Source organism: Embiotoca jacksoni, unplaced genomic scaffold (genome assembly GCF_022577435.1).
Source record: "Embiotoca jacksoni isolate LCO1_2020_lvr unplaced genomic scaffold, fEmbJac1.0.p SCAF_13, whole genome shotgun sequence".
In the NCBI taxonomy this organism is placed as follows: domain Eukaryota; kingdom Metazoa; phylum Chordata; class Actinopteri; family Embiotocidae; genus Embiotoca; species Embiotoca jacksoni.
Window position 1 is genome coordinate 16,032,974 of NW_027185263.1, and position 15,431 is coordinate 16,048,404.

General features: G+C 43.2%; 1 protein-coding gene across 2 annotated transcripts; it reads right to left on the reverse strand.

Annotated features, from left to right (window-relative positions):
- Positions 1 to 1,907: 1,907 nt before the first annotated feature.
- On the reverse strand, positions 1,908 to 14,468 carry rps6ka4 (ribosomal protein S6 kinase, polypeptide 4). Of its 2 annotated transcripts, XM_069146912.1 has the most exons (19): positions 14,083 to 14,468; positions 13,586 to 13,701; positions 12,332 to 12,403; positions 11,653 to 11,720; positions 11,183 to 11,333; positions 10,867 to 10,982; positions 9,999 to 10,106; positions 9,764 to 9,844; positions 9,361 to 9,464; positions 9,001 to 9,151; positions 8,743 to 8,904; positions 8,479 to 8,604; positions 6,753 to 6,886; positions 6,532 to 6,625; positions 6,224 to 6,394; positions 4,808 to 4,999; positions 4,571 to 4,730; positions 4,301 to 4,464; positions 1,908 to 4,207 (listed from the first exon to the last, which is right to left on the reverse strand). In XM_069146912.1, exons 1-19 carry the CDS (start codon positions 14,130 to 14,132, stop codon positions 3,995 to 3,997), a joined length of 2,433 nt encoding a protein of 810 aa, XP_069003013.1. In that variant the 5' UTR covers positions 14,133 to 14,468; the 3' UTR covers positions 1,908 to 3,994. The 2 variants fall into 2 exon arrangements, with proteins under 2 accessions (XP_069003013.1, XP_069003014.1); XM_069146913.1 differs by having other exon boundaries at positions 13,586 to 14,468.
- Positions 14,469 to 15,431: the final 963 nt, after the last annotated feature.

Consider the following 15,431-nt stretch of genomic DNA (forward strand, 5'->3'; position numbering starts at 1 on the left):
AAAAACGCAACAAGATTTTCATCTAAAGCTAAATCTTTTAAACCACAGAAGGAATTTAAAATGTTTCGACCCAAAAAACCTTCTTCGTCTTTCAGTCACCAACTGTCTGACTGTCACTGTGTCAAGCAGCTGTTTTAAAGAGGAAATGCTGCATTTCTGAAACCCTGCTGAGGATCAGATCCAACAAGGACATTTATAGTCTCTAAAGCTTCTGTCAAAAATTCTGATTATATAATACGACACATAGGAACGTTCACTGGGAACGCTTCAGTTTATTGCCAACAGATGTTACAATCACAGAGAAGAGGGGGTTTGATGTACGATCAATTTGAGCAGCATAATAGATTGTTAGAAACTGATTTTATCTGGAGGCAGTTGTCTGATGATGTTTGGAGGAGCTGACTGATACTTCTCGTGGTTCTGACACAGATTAAAGGTGTAAGAATTAAATCCTATTTCTTTGTAGGTTAGGGGGCAGTAGGGAGTCCTTCAGTCGTCCCTCAGTTCGCCGCTACGCTCAAGCGGAAACCAACCGTGATGTCAATTGCTGGTTTGCGAACTGCCTTTGTGAAGCCTTCAATTCGGATTTTGGTCGTCGCCATCTTACTGCTTTGAAGCCAAATGTGATATTTGGACGAGCTGGGAAGGAACAAGCGGGGAATCCGACTCGATCTCCGAGGACACCGAGTCTGTCCATCTATAGCGCAAACCTGACTCCGACACAGACCTGTCAATCAAACAGACACCCCCCCCCCCCCCCGAACATACTGCTTTTTGAGGCCAAGTAACTTTAGCGAATGACATCATTATGACTTTTTGAAAAAAAAGAACATCCTGACTTTGTTTTCCATGAGAGAAGTTGAGTGGGAATCTATGGAGCCAGAACCTTTTGTGGGCCACCCCCTATCGGCCCTCGATGGCTTTGCAGTTTAAGGCCTCATTCTTCAGAGCCAGAGGCTTCGTCCATTGTGATATACGGAGTTACGCTGAAATCTGTGACCCATCAGATATACGGACCCCATTGAGAACGTTAACGCCGTCAGTGAAGTTATACGGCGGTGGGTCGCGTAAAGAAACTCAACTCTGCACTTGGACTGAACTGAACCACCCACAGCTGCTCGAATACAGTTTGAATCACAGGCACAGAGAGGACCGGGAGAGACAGAAAACTTAACTTACGGGGTCTTTGGATGGTTCACTGCCCCGTAGGTGCGGCAGCTCTTTGGGATTTTTGACCCTTTGCCCAATGGTCAGAACCCCGCTGACTAAGCAGGTGCCTTTATTTGCTGTCACTACTTAGCCAGTGAGCATTACACAGCTGTTTACTCACCAGAAATGAAGCGAGTTTGATATTAAACTGTCTCTCCAGCAGCGGTTGTTAACTTTTGTTCTGCTTCTGTTTTGCCGAAAGTTTCAGCCACTGGTTGTGTTTGAAGTTCAGGAAGTTAAAATGCACGACTTCTTCTTATACAGGACATAGAGCAGACTGGATGCTCCAGTGACTCAACGTACCATCTTGTGGTACAAAGTGGTATTACCAGAAGGCCGGGGTGGCGCTAGCTGGTTAGCATGCTAAATTCAAAAGATATCTCTGGACACACATAGACAGCTCTGACAAAGCAGCACATTGTTATTTCTACACAGAGGATACGGTGGAGAGGTTTTGACCATTTTTGGAGGTTTTAAATTAAACACCTCACAAATTGGCCCTTTAAAGCTTCAGTGAATTTTTAATGAGGATTTTCTAAAGTGGCCTGTGTCACACAGAAGGGTTTTCAGACTTCCTGTATAATTCATTGTGTCAGCACAGTGTGGTCATCAGTGTGGATCTCAGGTTACCTCGACCTTCTGAGTATTAGAGAACAATTTCACAACTCAAAATAAAACGACAAACACACATCTTATTTAAAAGCAGTGTTTATTTTTCACCAATCAAAGAAAAAAAAAAACTACTGGTGCAAAAACAAAAGAAAAAAAGAAAAAGAAACAATTCCCAGGTACGACATCAGTGACAGTGCATATCAGTAAAATAATGCAAAAAAAAAAAGAAAAGAGAGAAGTGAAAAATATCATGTACGACAACAACAAAAAATATCAACACCAATGAAAGCAGTTTCATAAGTAAAAATATCAAACACAACCAGTCACCTTTAAACAGACGATGGCAGCAAACAACAACAACAACAACAACAGGGAAATAATACAGTAACATTCCAATAATGCTTCATTAGGTGTAAAAATATTAGTCCAACCAATCACTCAGACACACAGAGACGCACACACACACGCACACACGCACACACACACACACACACACACACACATAAAGGGCTGGTGCACAAGAGCCAAATTTTGACAATCCCATTACCACTGCATTAAAATCAATTACATGTAATAAATATCAGTGAAAGCACCTTTTAAAGCTGAAATGTGTTTAATTGATCAACTGACTGTGCAACATGTAAAAAGAAAAAGTCACAAAAAAAATTGTTACATCAGGAGACTAATATACCATCAAAACAGCTGTCAAATCTGAAATCATAACAACCTTTTTTTTTTTTGCTCTAGATCATGATGAGTATGTACAAAGCTCTCACAGGATGCTCTCAAAGAAGTCACGATTAAGTGTCTCATCCTGTAACAGAATTTGAATTTGAAAGCCGAAAAAGCTTTTTAAAAATCACTTTTGTTAAATGCCAACAAGCTAAGCTTGATCATCAGGCGACAATATTTCACTGCATCAAAATCTGATTGTGTTTGTGGGAGCCGCATGTGGCGCTGGTCTGAGGCATAACACAAAACTTTAACACCCTTTAAAAATTCACAAACTCCTGGAAATGTGCGCTCAAAAGTCACCAAAGCCGTCGAGGTGGCAGCGTAAAAAAAACTATCCGAGTGACATTTTCGAAGTGAGTCAGATATCAAAATATAGAAAAGAAAAGTTCTTACAGTCCATCATCACAACAGATTACCATGCTTTTGAGACCGGCACAACAATGCGAGTAATATACAGCAAGTATGAAGAGAAAATGGAGCTCTGTTTCACGGCTGCTTCTTCATCTTGGTGTTTGTTTCCAGGCGCTACCGGTAGACACGTTCCACTGCGACCACTTCATGTCAGACTCTGTTCATCAAAACAATTCCTCAGAGCCAAATGATCCAAGACGGGCTCCACAGTGTTCAGTGGGATCCATGTAGTCGGTGGTGTGCTAGAGCTGCAGCGCCCTCTGGACTGAAGATGTTAAAACTGCACCCAACAGAGAAGATGTCCAACATTCTCTGAAATCTCAAGTTATATTACACAGGTCACAAGAATTTTCCTTCTGTGCTTAGTCCTTCCAGCAATTTATTTATTTATTTATTTATTTTTTTAAACCACTTGATCATTTACATTCTTTGCAAATAGTGCAAACAGCTGTTTTTAATCAGACTAAACTGCTATCTGAACAGAGCAGAGTGCCTCAATGTGGCACAGCACTTGTGGCTGGACTCCTTACTATGTGTGGCAAAGTTCAAAATAACAAGACTCAAAAGATTAATCCCACAAATTACTGGAAGGACCGTTCATTTGCTACGTGCAAATTTGTGTCTTCACATCGGCTGAATTGGCAGATTCACTTCCGCTGGATATATGGCTTCTGCTCATTTATGGCTCCTTGTTCCCTTTTTTTCCCCCTTTACGACCAGGCACGGTTTCTTACCTACAGTGAAAATAGGTAAATGTCTTTTAAATAACTTTTAGTGTGTGATGTCACCAATTTATGGTGAGGGAATACTGAGGAGAATTTTCTCAATCTTCTCTTCGATCCACTGCAGGAAAACACACGTTTGGTTTGTGGAGGAATGAAGACGATAAACGTGGAATTCAGTTCTGTTTTAGAAACTTAATATTAAACTAAACCAGTGTTCTAATTTGTCAGTATAATTTTTGGGACTGACCACTGGAGGACATACCGCTTCCTTTCCGTGCTGCTCTCCCTCCCAGCTGTTCAGGCTAGCTCTGCTTTGGGGTCACACTTTGCTTTGGCTGGTCTTTGGATGCTGACGCGGAGGCGGAGGAGGACGTGGAAGAGGAGGAGGAGGAAGAGGAGGAACTCCATCGGGTCTCTACGCCTGTGCTGGTCATCTTTAGCTTTCGCCGTTTTGCCAGCGGAGCGTTGTCGACACTTTTCAGAAAGAAGCCCTCTCTCTTCCCGCGGTTGAAAGCCTGGTGAGGAAGGATGATGATGAACTACCCAAAGCACATCCATTTTACATCTGGTCCAAGAGCTTGGAGAAATCTGGTACACGCAGCTCTTACCTTGTAGGTGGCATTGACATAGGTGCGGACAGTGGGCCCACTGGACTCGAGCACATCTGGAGTGCACAAAGGAGTGGTGGAAATGGAGGCTCCGCCCTGCAGCCAGCTGTTCTCCTTCAGATCAGAGAGCTTGAGACGCATCTCTGGATCCACAGTCAGGAGGCCTTAGATCACGGAGACACTTTCAAAAACAGGCAGGGAGGAGCAACAAGCAAAATATGAGGGCACAAGGAGACACATTTCTCTGATGGCAACTCCATAACCTCATACCTTTAACAAGCTCTTTGGCGTCCTCTGATACGCTCTTCCAGGCCTCCCCGTCCAATGAGAAATCTCCCTCTTTAATCTTCTGCATGATGTCAGCAGCGTACGACGAGGTCATCCCGCGCTGCTCACTCTGGAACGGCACTTGGCCGGACAGCATGGTGTACTGACGGAGACACACGCACAGTCATTAGTGCTCCGGTTAGCCTGACGTGACAGAATCGGCGTGTTGTGCTTCGTTACCAGGATGACCCCGAGACTCCAGAGGTCGCAGGCTTTGTCGTAGCCGGCGCTCTCGAACAGCTCTGGTGCAGCGTACTGCAGTGTGAAGCAGGGAGTCTGCAGGGGGGCGCTGCCTGCCGGGCAGAGGCGGGCAAATCCAAAATCTATGACTTTGAGCACCGAGTCCTCCCCCTCATCAGCAAACAGCACGTTCTGCAAGACAAACAAACACACACCACCGTGGGACGCTTTATTTTTCTTCACTTTGCACGATCAGGGCTCAATTTTAAAGACAGAGCAAAGGATACTTAATACTGTTCGTAAATACTACATCTACTCCGAGTTGACATTTTGCAGACCTTGGTGGGTGCTTTGCCGTATGTTACACACTTTCCCAGTGCAGCACATGTTGTGCAAAGGTGGAAGCGGAGGGCAAACAGATGGCAGCGTTATTTAAATAAGGCGAAATTAGTTTGGGAAAATCAGATTAGATGCACAAGAGATGTTTCCACTTCTGACCATGATTCATTATTTATTTATTCTGCCAACCGACACACAATAAATACTTAAAAAGGAATGTGCAGGAGTTTTGAATAATCTAGATAAACAGTTTTAATCAAACAATCTCGGACCAGTAAATGCATTTCGATCTGCAATAGAAATCAAACTTCATGCAGTTAGTACAAGCATCAAACATCTAATGAGGGATTCTTATCTGTCATTCACAGCTGCTACATACATTATAAAAGACTTCGCCTCCAGTTAATGAAATCCCACATCCCTCTAAAGTCGGCTGGATATTATGTGATAAATCTGCAGCCTGTATTTGAACAGTGCCGCAGCAGAGACATTAAGCATTGGTGTCCACTGATTATCTTGATTACATCATGTGAAAACACAATCCTCACATATTAGCCTGGTTTATAATAACCAGTCGCTGTATTTCAGCCCAGTGGTGCAAAAATAAAATTAGACTTGAGATTTTTATAAAACAATAATCCTATATATAAGAGAGTGTACGGTCCAGTGTTAGGTTGGGCTTTTAGGCAGCTGGAAATTGGGAAAATTCTCATTTGGGAACACCCCACCTCCTAGTTGAGAGCGTTCATAAACAGGCAACATCACCGTCCTCAGTAAATGTGCTGCAACAATCATCATCATCATCATCATCATCATCATGCATATTAACCAACACGGGGACAAAATGCAGCTCAGGAGCTCAATATTATTTGTACCAATTTCTACACATTTTGATGTACTGCCATTTTTAATATCTAACATAGTTATCAACCTAGGCCGATTTTCCTTCTCTGAACTTTCCCACTTCCCAGTTTCTCATGAACGCACCACAAGTCCCAACTTTTTTTCCTTCTCTTTTCTTTGTTTTTGTTTGTTTACACGAGAGATTCTGTCTACAGTCATGAAATCACAGCCCACCTCTGGTTTGAGATCTCTGTGCACGACTCCAGCCTCGTGCATGAAGCTGACAGCTGACACCAGGCTCTGCAGCAGCTGACTGGCCTCCGCTTCGCCGAACAGTTTCTTCCTCTTGATCCTCTCCAGCAGCTCTCCACCTCGCAGAAGCTCCATCACTAAATACGTGTGGTACTGGCAGAGACATACAAAGATGCGTTGTAGCACCGAGCTTCATATCTAGCACAGGTACCGTACATTTACTACTTGTCGTGTTAATGTTATGCCAGTAACTGTCATCCTATGTGGATCCAGTGTTCCCTCCATTGTACCTGATCAGTGTACATGTCCTGCAGCTTGACAATGTTGGGATGAGCCTCACACTGCCTCAAGGCCGCGATCTCCCTCTGAGTGTTCGCCTCCATTCTAACACAGTCAAAGGAAACCATGTTAACAGGCCCATTCTGTGACCTACAGACATACATCACATGGTACAGTGACACAATAAAGCAGTCAAGCACACAGACACGCAGCTGTTCACATCTGCGCTCACCTGCGGCTGACGATCTTGACGGCGTACTCGTGTCCACTTTGCTTGTGTCTGCATTTCCTGCACACAGAGAAGCTTCCCTCACCCAACGGTGGCCCGTGAAGACAGAGCTCGTAGTGCTGAAAAAACTGGGATTCCTGGACACAGAAGGAACAGCGTGAGTATTGAGCTGTCAGCGGCGCGTTGTTGTGGCACAACCTAAAAAGTCTGTATTTACGTCCTTCACAGTCGTAACTCTACACATTTACTCGAGTGCTACACTGAAGATTTTGAGATAATTGTATTTAAAAAGTATTTCCAAGGTATGCAACTTTATACTTTTACATCGCTATATTTAAAGGGTAAATGTTGTACTTTTTCCTCCGTTGCATTTATCTAAACCAGAGGTCTTCAACAGGGGGTCCGCGACCCCGAGGGGGTCCGCCGGAGATACTGCAGGGGGTCCGTGACATTTTTGGTTGATTAGACAATTTTTCATTGAAAAAAAATAAAAATAAATTCCACAAATTTAAATACACATTAACATAAATCCAACATATTGTAGTGAATGGATAAACGGAGGCAGAAGATGTTATCTTTCAGTCAGAAATGCAGACATTCATCGACACACAGGAGCTCTCTCAAGACGGGCCTGGACCTGTCCCTCCAAGCCTCCTGCACTCCTCCAGTTTAATATAAAAGACAATTTTATACAATATATAATGTAGGGGGTCCCTGCTCCATCTCTCTATCAGTTTGGGGGTCCTTGGCCTGAAAAACGTTGAAGACCCCTGATCTAAACAGCTACAATGACTACCTGCCCACCCAGACTGATATTTTTTTAATCATTCTGGCATATCAAACCTCCAATAAAGTATTAATAGGAGGAACTATGTTGGGTCTTAAATGATGTTAGCAAACTCTGTGCACTAATAAGAATGAAAAAATAAGTTAAGTTGACCTCAACGAACAGGGACAAGAAAACCAACAGAAGAGGGAGGGAAATTCCAGTCAAGCACAGAGTGTACGTGGCGCACTGTCCTGGAAGCTTAGTTAGCATTCAGTAAACACCAGGTGGATCAGTGGGCTTTAAAATGATACATACAAAATGTAAAATCACTTAAAGCACATTAGGCATTCTTAAAGATTTAACTATGAAACAACGAAATAATTAGCTCAACTTATGTTAAAAAGTGTCTTTAACTTTATTGTACGAGTAGCAACACATCATGTAACAGTGACAGGGTTCACACTGCATACACACATCTAATAATCCCTGTATTCTGTATTATTGTAAAAGGCCAGCTAAAAGCAATAGTATAGGTCCAGCCTTACTTTCTTTTACACACAGGTGATGAATATTATCTGAACAAATTGACATAAGAGTTTTCATTTCTAAAAAGATGCTAAAATGCTGCACAAGCATCTAAAAGTTTCACGCCTGTTTATGTGAATGTAGTGCAGCACAGGGATGTGCATGGAGCAGGGGGGAGTCTCAGTCTCAGTCTCTTTTTGATCCTCCCTCACATGAGATTAGAATAAAGTTTCATGAATATTGCAGAGCTCTTTTCAAAATAAGGCAGCTTTGATGAATAATCGAGATTCTCTTGCTTACTTTCTTTCTTCCTGTCCGTTAACAAACAATGTTGAAATCAAAAGACTGCCTCTCTACTATAAAACAACAACAACCACCTTTATATAAATCATTTCAAATCTTAACCAAAAGATGGGTCTCAGCCCTGATCCGTACCTCTAACATTGCACTGCGTTGGACAGAAGCAGAAGCTGGTCGGTCAGCACCAATCTGGGATTCGACAAAGTCTCCCATCACCGCGTTCTTATTGAACAGGATGGAGGGAGCAACGAAGGAGTAGCCCTAAAACAAAGGAGAGGTGTTGGATGTAATGAAGAGGTAATTCACTTCCTGAAATCACATTTTCAGATGGTTGTTACATGTCATGTTTTTAGGAAACTCAACGTTTGTTCGGGTCGAGGTGAGACGGCGAGGACTGACCTGGAACAGGCGGTCTGTGCTTGGGGGCGTGCTCGCCGGAGAGTAGACGGGATCCATCCCAGTGAATTCCTCAGCAAAGTTCCCCACATCGAGTTCGCTCTTCAGCTCTGGCTTGAATGGGCTCGACACCTTCTTCTGTGCCAAGTCAGCCCAGTTCAGTCCCTGTGAGGAGACCGAGAGCAGATTGGAGGAGTTATAGATGAATGAACGAAGGTGACGGGGTAGGAGAGACATTTGAGTAACTGGCAGTTGAGGTACCTTGAAGAAAGAATGTGCTTTGATGTCTTCAGCCCCTCGTGGTCCGGAGCCCAGCCTCTTGTGTGGATCTTTCACCAACAACTTCTTCAGCAGGTCCTGAGCAGTGGGTGCGATCATGGAGGGGAAGGGTGGATCACAGCGCAGAATACGTCTGCGGGGCGGAGGTGAAGATATGTTAACATAATATACTGTCCATTAAAATCCAACACAGGCTTGAAGAAATGGATTGTACAAATATACATTTTCATTTTGTTCCAGATCAATTGATGAATAAAAGGTAATCTGAGGCATCCGAGATCATTTTGATGGCTTCAGACTGTGGCAGGTTGATTAAAGATCTGAATTTATGGAGTCACTCACTTTGACACCTCGCTCTGAGAGTTCCTCTCTCCCTCTAGGGTAAAAGGAGACGCTCCCGTCAGCAGCTCAAACATCAGGATCCCAAGGCTCCACCAATCTACCGACTGAAGCAGAGAAAACATAGAGAGAGAAAAACAAACATGAGAAGTCACCCACTGTGTATATATTTAGTGAAACCTGGCTTGTCTGTTATAATACTGACTGCCATCCCAAACATGAGACTCATAGCGCCTGCAGTCTCTAACTGTGAGCTCAATGTTAAAGCCACATTGGATCTCCCTGCCATCCTGAAACATCTGAATATAAACTATAATTTAAACATTACTTTATATCTGATGTGTGACTGTTCAACAGTATTTGGACACCAAAGCCGGTGTTTGCTGCCTTACTGTCCCATATTCACCTTGCCATGCCCAGTCTTCCCCCTGATGATTTCAGGAGCCATGTACTCAATGGTGCCACAGAAAGAGTATGTTCTTTCCTTCTGTAATGAGAAAGACATGTAACCTAAATTATTAAATTATAGACAAATACAGCAACAAAATATTGTTCTGTTTGAGATAAACATTCCCCGTATCATTACTGTCCACATGCTCACACATTCTTATGTTTCAATTTGAAGTAATGTGTTTCCATACCTCTTTTTCCAGAAACTCTTTGCTGAGCCCAAAATCTGTCAACACCACGTGGCCTTCATTGTCCAGAAGAATGTTTTCCAGTTTAATGTCTCGATACACAATCCCAAGCTGTACAACAACACAATGAAAAGTTAGCAGTTACGTCCATGTTAAGTGCAGTCTTTTGTTAGAAGGAACTGGTCAATTATCTCCTTGTTATTTTCAAGAGGCAGAACATTTTCCACTCTCATTCAGGTGTTCTAATCCTCTCAAATTATAATCCCCAAACACGACAGAGTAAACACCTGTCCAACAACAGCACAAGCTGAAGCACAACCCCTCATTGCAACAATGTCAAGAAATGAGAGTATTGGAGAGTTCTGATTTATAGTCAACATTTTGTTTTTCAGCCAATTTTGACCATTTTTGGCAACAACAGTTTTATCACAAGCTGCAAAAATTCTACAAACTTATGTCACAAAAATGTATGTAAATGCTGCACTATGAATCTAGTAAAACAAGTGAAGGTCATAACTTTGAAAGAGACTGATGCTAAAAATTAAAAACCTCTAGACTGCACAATCACGTAAGAGGGGACATCCTGCCCAGCTCTAAATGGCAAAGTTAACGACTATCTGGTGAATAGTGTTAAGAATTTTGCATATGAAAGGCTGATTTACTTAATCAGAAGTTGGTGGTGACCAAACTAAAGCTAAACCAAATATTGGGCCGACAATTGTCATGTGGTAAGAAACACAACTCCAGTGGAGCATGTGATATGTAAGAGCAGTGTGTCTGTAAGTTGATTTTTGTCCTTCTTCAGTCCCCTGGCATTGAAGAATTTATAGATTTCGCCTTAAATTGTAGAGCCGGAGAGAACAACACTCACCTTGTGCAGGTGCTCCAGAGCCAGAATTATTTCGCCGATATAAATCCGAACCGCTTCCTCAGAAAAGTGATCCCGCTGGTACAAATGAGTGAACATCTCCCCGCCGCTCACATAATCTGTAATCACACACACAAAACACACGGGAAGCTTGAATAGACATAATGCAAGAATTACACACACAGAATGCACAAATATCAGCAAAAAAAAAAAACATGCAGTATAAAACAGATTGATAAAGAAACCATCCTCTCAGTGCTTGAAGACTGAAGAGACAAGAGAGTCCTGCATGTTCAGTTGTCATGTCCCCGACACTCACCCAATATGAGATGTAGTTTACTCTGAGTCTGAAAGGCGTAGTGCAGCGTGACCAGGAAGGGAGACTGGCGGATGTGCTCCAGCACCTGCCTCTCAGTGCGAGTATGTTCTGTTGTCTTTGCCTTCTGGACAATAGCTGCTTTCTTTAACACCTAGGGCAGAGATCAAAATAAACATCACTTCAGTTTTGACTCGCTGGGATTTTCCATCAATATCTTAACTCTTAAGCTCTAGACATCCTAATCACAATTCATTTTAAAGGCCAAACAAATATATTTTTTTCTATATTCGTTCTGTAAACTTTCAGTGAACGGCAGCTCAGTCAACCTTCACTTTGCATAATATCATTTAGAGTGATGCTCCAATTATGTGTTGTGCAAGGATTATAAATCATAGCCCAATCATTTAAATAGTCAACTATGATACTGTTTTGTTATCACAGTAATTTAACCTTGACATAAAGAATCTTACCTTCATAGCATACAGCTGACCCAAATCATGACCGCTGTTCTTCCTGACCAAAAACACTTTTCCATAAGCTGGACAAAGACAAAGAAATATTTACTTCACTCATTCAAATTGCTGCTAGTTGGAAGGAAATGAGTAAAGCAAACAAATAAACACCATCAGATTGAGCTTTAATTAGCTGTGGGGCCACTTCAAAACATGTGTACAGGGTGAACCGGTGCATAAAATAATTAAAATCTCTGGAAGTCAGATAAACATATGCAAAAGCGTTCCTGAAGACCAAATTTAATCAGGTGTTGTTTGGTTAATGGAAAAAGACTCGAAGATCTCCCAGAGGTTTTCAATATAGATGAGATCTAATAACAACACAAATATTTGCAGCATATGGTCCACCTACTAAACACTCAGACACTTGTCATGCTGTCATGATGTTGTGCAACTCCCAAATGGGGATATGAATGACAAGAAATATTTTACCTCGGCACCCTCCGGGGCACTTCAACTTACAGGCGATGAATATAAATTAAAAACATTTTGCCCTCAAGATATTTCACCGAGGCAGGAAAATCAACGGTGTTCGATTGATAATGCCACACTCACATCTTACTCAAATTTTTGTCTCAAGATTTGAAAACAACTTAATCTGTATTTTATATATGTCGTGCATCATGTCGACGCTTACCTCCAGTGCCCAAAACTTTGAGCAGCTCAAAGTTCTCCATGCCGACCCTTTCAGTGTGACCCGTGAGGTTAGCTAGTGGTTGAGAGAAAGAAAAACACAAGGATATACAAAGCTCAATTTATATACACTGAAAACACATTTTGGGGTTCAAAAGTACAGGTAGACATACATTCATAAATGCATTGGAATCGTGTCTTATGTCTACCTTTTAGGTCAAATGTATAAAATGAAAACACGTGGTGTCAAAAGTAATAATAATAATACTTGTGGGTCTTATTTACAAGTACAGCAAAGGTGAAAAGACATGCTGCCAATATAAACATATCTTAAATTATTTCGTAAATATTTGGGAGATTCATTATTTGGCAGCGACTGGCTGACACATGCTGCCTGCTGCAGTTCTGTTGCACTTGAGTAGATATCTAAAACCCATTCGCCGACATAGTAAGTATAGTCATTTATTTCTCCTGTGGCCACTGAGGAAAAACATGCAGTGACACCACTGATTGTGGTATGCAAAGATCTGCAACTAACCTGAAATTCTTCACTAATGGAGGGAGGATACTCAGCATTATGTGATGATATCACTTTATTTGGAAACTGACAATAGAAATGCAATTCTATGATACATGCAGCGTCTATGAATTAATTATGAGTCAACAACAGGTCTTTGTCCACCTGTCCAGACTTGCTATGTACACGAAGTGATCCAAATTAATTAACAACAATTAAAGTAGAACTACAATCACACAAAAGATTACTCCAACAGCAAAAAGGCAAATATGCACTTTAACTTGGTTATGATAAGTTGCTGAGAATACAAATTATTTTTGTTTTAATCTGAAAAATAAATGTCAAATGCCAAATAATAATAAAAGAAAAAAAAAAACATGTCCAGACTATTACATTCACAAATCCAACAACAATAAAGTTCTAATCCATTTGGTTTTAGGGATTTGAAGCACAACATCCCTTAATGAAAGTTATTCACCGATCCACTGTTAACACTGAGGTTTGTCTGTGCTCAGACAGACAGACAGACTAAATGAGATCAATTCATCCTGAAAACCATTCATCAAATATAATGAGTCCAAGACGTCATTAAAACTCAGTTTAAATCATGATTATTGAGAATACTACTTTGCATGTGGTTTTAATTTCGTGGTATGTTTAATTACACCTCATCAAACATAGGAGGTGACCGTCATATATTTACCTGTCCAGTAAAGTGGTGTAAAACGCTGCCGGACTCACCGTTGGTGATGTGATGCTTCACGGTGCAGGCCTTTTCACGGCTCTGTCCGTCCGACTCATCGCTGCTGTCGTCCCCAGACATAACTTCAACAAAAGTAGACTCCGGCCTCCGCGGGCTGTTTACAACGAACCGGGGAGGTCAAACGGTTTCTACTCTCCACAAGATGATCCCAAAACAAAAATAATAATAATAAATTTTTAAAAAAAAAACTACACTTTCAGCAATTTAAAAATAAAAACAACGCTCGTCGCTGCTTCGTGAATTAAACAGTGAATATCGAGGTGTTGATCTGACGTCGATCCTCGAGTCTTTGACATCCTGGTGCTTTTATTTATCTTGATTTATCTCATTAAATCACACCGGAAATAAAAAAAAAATAAAAAAACAATAATAATAACTCTGTCTTATGTCGGTGGCTAACGTTAGCATTAGCTGCTTAACAGTTGTCATTTATTCATAAGTTGTCTGACGTTACTACGTAAAACGTTGTTCTTACTTTAACGTAAAAGAAAGCCTGATCCAAAATGACGCGTTGTTAGTGTGCATGTAAACAGCTACAACGCCAGTAAGTTATCATAATAGTTATGATAAGAAGGAGACATGTTGTCTGGCTAGCTGGTGAGGTTGGTAGTAAACTGTGAAGGAGCGTTAGCAGCTAGCTAGCTAACCGCTGTTAGCTCTGTTAGCCGGCCTCCTCGGGCACCAGCTACCGGACCGTGTTGGAACAGGCCGCTCTGGGTACTTCCATGTCCTCCCAGTCTCCGCTAGAACCAAGAAAAAGATTCGTCCATGATGAAAACATTTACATTTCACTTCATATTTTCGTGCTAACACCAGGATGCTTTCCGACAACAACCTGGGCGACGGTCGGTCACGTGATCTGTCGGTGTGGGCGGGGCCTAGCGGCGCGAGGAGGTCTGGAGGGAGAGGAGGTCTGGAGGGGGAGAGGAGGTCTGGAGGTAGAGGAGGTCTGGAGGGGGAGAGGAGGTCTGGAGGTAGAGGAGGTCTGGAGGGGGAGGAGGTCTGGAGGTAGAGGAGGTCTGGAGGGAGAGGAGGTAGAGGAGGTCTGGAGGGAGAGGAGGTCTGGAGGGAGAGGAGGTCTGGAGGGGGAGGAGGTCTGGAGGAGGTCTGGAGGTAGAGGAGGTCTGGAGGGGGAGGAGGTCTGGAGGAGGTCTGGAGGTAGAGGAGGTCTGGAGGGGGAGGAGGTCTGGAGGTAGAGGAGGTCTGGAGGGGGAGGAGGTCTGGAGGTAGAGGAGGTCTGGAGGTAGAGGAGGTCTGGAGGGAGAGGAGGTAGAGGAGGTCTGGAGGGAGAGGAGGTCTGGAGGGAGAGGAGGTCTGGAGGGGGAGGAGGTCTGGAGGAGGTCTGGAGGTAGAGGAGGTCTGGAGGGGGAGGAGGTCTGGAGGAGGTCTGGAGGTAGAGGAGGTCTGGAGGGGGAGGAGGTCTGGAGGTAGAGGAGGTCTGGAGGGGGAGGAGGTCTGGAGGTAGAGGAGGTCTGGAGGGAGAGGAGGTCTGGAGGGAGAGGAGGTCTGGAGGGGGAGGAGGTCTGGAGGTAGAGGAGGTCTGGAGGGGGAGGAGGTCTGGAGGTAGAGGAGGTCTGGAGGGGGAGGAGGTCTGGAGGTAGAGGGGGTCTGGAGGGAGAGGAGGTAGAGGAGGTCTGGAGGGAGAGGAGGTCTGGAGGGAGAGGAGGTCTGGAGGGGGAGGAGGTCTGGAGGAGGTCTGGAGGTAGAGGAGGTCTGGAGGGGGAGGAGGTCTGGAGGAGGTCTGGAGGTAGAGGAGGTCTGGAGGGGGAGGAGGTCTGGAGGTAGAGGAGGTCTGGAGGGGGAGGAGGTCTGGAGGTAGAGGAG